At 37.3% G+C, this 7,248-nt stretch overlaps 1 protein-coding gene across 5 annotated transcripts; it reads left to right on the forward strand.

The window, feature by feature from the left end:
- The first annotated feature begins 1,351 nt into the window (after positions 1–1,351).
- On the forward strand, positions 1,352–5,858 carry LOC113298225 (protein WVD2-like 7). 5 transcript variants are annotated; one of them, XM_026546918.1, is made up of 10 exons: positions 1,352–1,647; positions 1,927–2,564; positions 2,649–3,548; positions 3,657–3,721; positions 3,991–4,068; positions 4,163–4,237; positions 4,355–4,420; positions 4,769–4,880; positions 5,000–5,071; positions 5,409–5,858. In XM_026546918.1, the coding sequence occupies exons 2-10, from the start codon at positions 1,980–1,982 to the stop codon at positions 5,526–5,528; spliced, it is 2,073 nt and encodes a 690-aa protein (XP_026402703.1). In that variant the 5' UTR covers positions 1,352–1,647; positions 1,927–1,979; the 3' UTR covers positions 5,529–5,858. The 5 variants fall into 5 exon arrangements, with proteins under 5 accessions (XP_026402703.1, XP_026402700.1, XP_026402701.1 ...); XM_026546915.1 differs by having other exon boundaries at positions 1,971–2,564; XM_026546916.1 differs by having other exon boundaries at positions 1,971–2,564; positions 5,009–5,071.
- The last annotated feature ends 1,390 nt before the right edge of the window (positions 5,859–7,248 follow it).

A 7,248-nucleotide genomic window follows, 5' to 3' on the forward strand; every position in this document is an offset into this window, starting at 1 on the left:
GACTATATATATTTGGCTAACGGTGCAGGTTACATAACGCGAGATTTGTCTAACAAACCATCATTTTGTGCTCCATCACTTTTGAAGTTTATTCTCCAGAAGAAGCAAAAACTAGGACTATCCGGGCAGTTTTGAAGAAAATAGTGGATCAACAACTCTCTAACATCATAGTTGAAAGTGTTGCTAAAGATTTGAGTGACCATTTTTTCAATGGGAAAGTTCGAAGGAAACCAATGGACGCATTGATCTTTTCAAAGGCATTTTTCTTTTTAGTTCTAGTCTTGTAGTTTGTATTTTCTCTTTCCAATATAGAACTTGTAACATTATTGCTCATTCTCTGGCTGCATAAGCAAAAAACAACCCTAAAACTTATTTTTGGTCTAGACCTCCAATCTGGCTTATGCCAACTGTTGAGCCAGACCTTTAGCATTTCTTAAGCCATCGGTTATAAAAAAGAAAAAGAAAAAAAAAACGAAGTTACCAAATCCCATACGAATTCACTAATTTAGTGTATCTAGTGGTGAATATGGTTTTTTTTATGAAAATTTGACAATTTTTTGTTGTACTTCCGAAAAAATGTATCTGGTGGTGAATATTGTTTTGTTTTATATAAATTTGACAATTTACCATAGTGACGGAAAAGAAAAAGCATCACAAGAAGGAAAAAAAAAAGCCTCTATCAACCTCTAGTCAAAAGAATGCTAAGCCTAAACCTATATTGTGCTATACCAAGAACCAAGATCTCTCCCAAAACTCAAGAGCATATGTATTACGGAAAATGATTTACATCCCGCGGATTGTACAACAAGAAACAAAGGATGAGACCCACGCTAAATATACCCCTGCAAATCCGCCCGATCACAAGGGGACCACCCCATTTCTTTCTTGGGTTTTAATCCCGGGATGTGTATCACTTCCGTATGTATTACTAGTACAAAACAACCGTCAGCAAGGCCAAATAGCCAAATGCCATCCAGATTCCGGACCAGAATGCTGGTTTGCCGGTTAAAAGTTTTGCTTTTATCAACCCACATGTAAATTTTTTTTTTTTTCAAATTCGAAATTAAAATTTTAAAATAATCATCCATCTGGTTATTTTGATTCCATCTATAGAATGATTTTTTTAAGATATTTGAATAACAATTTTTTAAGCTAAATTAAACAATTAGTAATAGTAGTAAAGATTAATAGACGTTATAAAAGTAACCCCACAAATCCATCCTATTAATTAATTTACCAAACCAATCACCACAAAAAAACTATAAGAAACACCTTTTATTCAAAAATAATTACAAAAATAACCCCACCACTCTCTTAAGAACAAAAGCTCACTTATTATTACTTCAGTTTTTTCTGCACACCAAAATTAAACAAAGCATTTCCTTTTCTGTAATCACTTCTTGTGTAACCCTAGAAAGAAAAAAAAAACCCAGATTTTGTTTTCTCACATGGACCCCCAACATTTGAAGAATTTCAAATTTTAAATTCAATGTTTTCTGGGGATCTCAACTTTCACACAGAGAAGTAGAAGTAGAAGTAGAAGCAGTAGCAGCAGCAGAAGTAGGAATTATTGGTGTTCTCACCATGGGTGATTCAGCTTGTATCATGCAAACATTCTCTTCTGAAACTCACCATGATACTAAAGAGGTTTGTGGGAAAACAATTCTGATTTAAACATTTTGTTTTTGTTAACGGGGTTTTGATATTTTGATGAAATGTGGAGTCGATTCTTTGTTTAGCTTGATTTAGGGTTACTCTTCTTGCAATTTCCTTCATGGGATTTTCAAATTATAATCTTTTCTTTGTCCAAGTTTCAAACTTTTCTTGATTACTTATGAAAAATTTGTCCTAGGGTTTCATGTGATCTTTGAAATCTGATGGTTGTTCTGCCATGTGCTGGGATTGTATGCTTTTGTGTTCTTACAGAGAGTTGCGAGTTTTTGACTTCGGATGTGATAATTTTGCCTCAGGGGAACCCAATGCGTGCTCTCGGAGAATCAATCTCGTTTGGGAGATATATGACGGAGCCTCTAGATTGGGAGAGATGGTCTTCTTTTAACAATAATAGGCACTTAGAGGAAGTTGAGAAGTATTCTAGACCGGGGTCTGTTGCTCAAAAGAAGGCTTATTTTGAAGCACATTACAAGGCAATTGCTGAAAGGAAGGCTGCAGCAGCAGCTGCTGCCGCAGAGGAGGCGGCTTCTTTGGCTGCCAATAAAGATGTCCTTGAACCGGAGGAACAAAGCAGTGGGATGAGTGGTGGTGGTGATATGGATCCGGAGCTAGATGAATTGTGTAATGATGTGGTTGTTGATGATGGAGAGGTGTTCAATGCTGATGTTGGGTGTGACGTTGATGCTAATGTATGTAACTCTGGTTATGAAAGTTGTAGCTTCGAGACATCGAAAGTGGAAGAAGCGGAACCTGTAATTAAAGAGGAGATTCTTGTGGAGGATTATAAGCAGATTGAGTCACCAAACCAGCATGAAGATGTGAATACCAAGGGGAATGATATCGGGGTAGAGATTTGTATAGTGAAGCATATTGATAAGTCACCATTAGAGGTATAGTAGTTGTTCTCTTTTTTCTTATTCTCCGTGTTAAGATTTTTTGTTATTATACTCACTTATTGGTTTGTGGAATTCCAGGAGAGTATCCCTGCCATACAGGAGCTTTCAAAGTCGGCAACCGAAGGAAAACCAGCGGCTTCTCCATTTTCCAGCAAAGCATTGAAAAACCCATCCTCAGCTGCCAGACCCAACACTCCTGTTAACGCTCAGAGTCCCAGCACTTCTTCCTACTCGAGGAGACCAAGCAATCCTGTTCTCCCCCAGAGACCAAGCACTCCTGGTCAACGTCTGAGACCAAGCACTCCTGTTCAACGTCCGAGACCAATTGCTCCTGTGCAACATCTCAGACCAACCACTCCAGTTCAATCTCGCAGACCAAGCACTCCTGTTCAATCTCGCAAGCCAAGCATTCCCATTCAACCTCTGAGATCAAGCACTCCCGTTCAATCTCGCAAGCCAAGCATTCCCGTTCAACCTCTGAGACCAAGCACTCCCGTTCAATCTCGTAAACCAAGCATTCCCGTTCAACCTCTAAGACCAAGCACTCCCGTTCAATCTCGCAAACCAAGCATTCCCGTTCAACCTCTGAGACCAAGCACTCCTGTTCAACGTCTGGCTCCTGGTCAACCTATGAGACCAAATGCTCCTGTTCAACCTCGCAGACCAAGCACTCCTGTTCAACCCCGAAGGCCAAGCACTCCTGTTCAACCCCGAAGACCAAGCACTCCTGTTCAATCTAAAAGGGAAAACAATGCCACTCCAAACAGTAAGAATTCTGCAAGAGATGCCATGGATAAAAATATATCAACTCCAAAATCACTTCATATGTCAATCAATTTTACACCTTCCCCAAGTCGTTCTGGTGAAATCAGTAAACTGTCTTCGCCCATTCTTTACAAGAATCGAGACTCCAGAGTTGCTTCAATTCCGAATAACACATCCAAGAACTGCTCGACTCCTCTCAGACCTCCATCTAGGGTGATTATGTCCCCCCCTGTCCCAATCTTGGTTTCTTTCTATATGTTATTCTGTAAGCAGGATATAGAAACAAAATGCAACTGAAATAATTTTGTGGTTGAGCTGCAGGCCTCTGCGAGCGTGAATGGAGTTCCGAAACCTCGTCCAGTAACACCTCAATTTGGGAGTAAAAGGTAATTATTATCTATGTCTAGCTTCAAGACTTCGGGTTTAAACATTTTAATCACATCCAGATATGTATGTTCCACTTTTAGTGTTTGCATTGCTGAGGCAACTATAAGTTTCTTTGAGGAAGTTACTTTAAGACTTGTTTGCTTTAGTCAATTCTTGTTGTGTAGTGAGGGCTGTGCAATTAGGACTGCAACATTTTTATAATATATAATTTTCCCCAGTGCTGATAAGTTAGATTGAAACAACTGATCTAAGCATGTGAGTATCACAGGTCCCAAGTGCCACCCCTTGGAAACACAGCTCCTGCGAGCAGAAAATTGGATGTGAATTGTCGATCCGTCTCGATAAAGTAAGAAGCTACAATACTTGCAATGGACAATGCTGGAACCTTTTTCTGGTAAGTTTATATTACGACAACTAATGTCACCCTTCATGCATTGCAGGTCTAAAGCACCGCTTGGGAACAAAGCTCCTGCAAGCAGAAAACTGGATGTGAAATGGCAATCTCTCACTATAGAGTAAGAAGCTTTTATACTTGTTGCTTCATTGCTTGACAAAATTGTAACTGTCTCTTTTTAATTCTTGTTTTGTGACTAAATGTAGCTGGGACTAATTTCAGCATTTGTGAATTACATGTCTAAAACACCCACATCCCCTGCAAGCACCAAAATAGATGTGAAATGTCAATCCCTTTGTATAGAGTAAGAAGCTTTTCCATCTGCTCTTGGATATGGATCTTGTCAGTGTTAAGAGACAAATATAACATTCCCATCTATCAGAAACTTCTTCGAGTTTAACGCTAATGTGAATAATTGTTAGGTAGTGATTTAGATTCAGCAAATAGGTTAAGCGTGCAGGTAAGAAGACCACTTTAGCTTTCTGCTTAATAAAATTGATTCCTTGTGGATCCTCAGTGCATTTACACCTTAAAGGAATCTCATATCTATCACGGCAGGCAGACCACTTTAGCTTTCTGCCTAAATAAAATTGATTCCTTGTGCATCATCGGTGCATTTACACCTAAAAGAAATCTCATATTTTCATGACAGGCATCCAAGTTCTTCAAGTTCTTCGAGTTCATCCAGGAATAAAGCTTGGTCCCCTGTTGCCTCCTCTTCCTTTAACTTCAGGACTGATGAAAGAGCTGCAAAACGGAAGGAGGCAAGTCTTGGCTCAGTTTTCACTTTGGAGTTTTCTGTTAATGAGCAGTATCAATGTACTTGTGCTGTTTGATCATTTTATATTTAATATTCTTACCTGTTTTACCATCGCTCTCCCAGTACTTTCAGAAGCTTGAAGAGAAATTCAATGCCAAGGAGGCACAGAAAATGCAGCTTGAAGCCAAGTCTAAGGTATTTATACTTTGTCTTGACTTTGATATATTAACATGGGTTGCCCAGATATTGTTATTTGGTAGAATCAGTATAGATCTGCTGAGTTTAGCTATAACTATTTTTGTCATTTGGCCAGAAAATGGGTTAATAGGTAAAAGGGTTTCAACGTTTTACTTGTGTCGACCAGGCTAAATACCCATGAGTGTCATCTTTCTTAACATTGAAATATAAAATAAATTAATTTCATTCTGTGCCTCTCATATCTCTACGATATGGTAGAACCTTAATACACAGTTATACACTCACAAGTGCTTCGACAAAAAAAGCCTTCAACTTTTCTTTTTCTGGTGTGCAGGAAAAAGATGACAACGAAGTTAGAAAACTGCGGCAAAGCCTCAGTTTCAAGGCCAAACCCATGCCGAATTTCAGACAGGATCAGCAAAGAGTTCTCAGAACCTGGAATTTTGGTGCATAAGGGTTTTTCAGAAAGGCGATCAAAAGAAATTCAAAAGTATAAAGGCCATTGATTGTAATTGGTGTTTGCTGAAGACAAATTGAAATCAAGAGCCAATTGCATTCATTGGAACAGCATTCATGTTCATAGAGACGATGTTACTTTGAGATTAGTGTAAAATTCAAAGTCCCCCTGTTAGATAACAAAGGATTGTAATCCTTACATGAACATTGGCGTCTGCATGTTAAATAATATGTTCTAATATTAACTAAATCCTGTAGTCCCTCTGTTAGATAGCCAATTATGTTTTGTAATCGTCCCGTGGTAAATTAACTGAGTACTTTAATCCCATTAGTCAATCTATAAGAGTTTGCTTAGTTGTGTGCTCTGTTAGCAATCTTTTAAGAGGATTCTGCATTTGGGGATACCAACAAATCGGGGGATACATATATTTTCTTTTTCCTGTCGGCACTGTAAAATCTTGCCGACTGCAACAATCGGCATTGAAAGACTGCAACAATCGGCATTGAAAAATCATGTCGACCGTCACAAAAAGTATCCCAAATGTGGGTTCTTTAAGAGCAGTGTGAACAAAAAAGTTTAAACTCATCAAATGTGGGTTCTTGAAGAGCGGTGTCCACATAAAAATTTGCTGATCAACAAGTTACAGTAGAAACTCTATAAATTAATGCTGTCGGGACCATCAAAATTTATTAATTAAACGAGATAGTAATTAACCGATAAATTAATAATTATTAATTTATACATTAATTAATATTTTATTAACTTATAAATAAATTTCATATCACAAGTTAGACAAAATTGATGCTTTCGTCATTGTAAACTTCGATCAACAGATAACACAAGCTTAGACAATTTGGATGAACATACAAACAGTGAAATCACTCAATACTTTCAAAATTTGATCGAGAAATTGGGCTATCGCAATTCAATGAATGTCAAAGATGTCCAAAATTATCCGAAAGAAAATGAAGTTACACAGTTGTTGACAGATGAAGAAATAATCGAGAGCGTTATGGAGTTGATAAAGATGTGGAAGAAGATGATGAGAGTTCTAAAATAGAGCCCCCTTCAAGAAACGAGGCTATTAAAGCGGCAATCACATTGAATAATTTCTTGCTGACCTATGAGAAAACAACACCAAAACAATGATAAGAAAAATTAGAGATGAAATTCAATGCCATATTGATTTTAGCAAAAAATAGAAGACAATTAAATCATTTTTCAAAAAGTCTGCATAAATCACTAATGTATTGAAAATATATATGCATTATTAATTTGTATTTCATATGGGGTCTACATAGGTCATCAAAAATGTATTATCTTATAATTTTAGCGAATTATTAATTTGGCACATTGTCTCGGACTCGGGACCGGCCAAAATATTATTTAAGAGAGTTTATTAAATAATCGAGTATTAATTAAAAGAGTTTCTACTATAGTTTAACTTTTATACTGGATTTTCTCTTTAATTTACTTACACCAACTTGAATATTTTTCCCATGCCATTTTACTGATAACTCTCCCTATCTCGGCAATTAGGACTTGCTCCAAAACTTCACAGATCTATGTTTTACTTCCAAATTAAAATATGTTGTTGTATTTATGAAGTCCTTGCATTGAGTACTGTTTGGTATCTCGAGTTACCTATAGTTTCCACTAATTTATGTTCTTCTCAATGTACATGGATTATGGTACTTTCTGGTAAGTGATTTTGGCT

This window comes from Papaver somniferum, chromosome 7 (genome assembly GCF_003573695.1).
Source record: "Papaver somniferum cultivar HN1 chromosome 7, ASM357369v1, whole genome shotgun sequence".
Classification (NCBI taxonomy): Eukaryota; Viridiplantae; Streptophyta; class Magnoliopsida; order Ranunculales; family Papaveraceae; genus Papaver; species Papaver somniferum.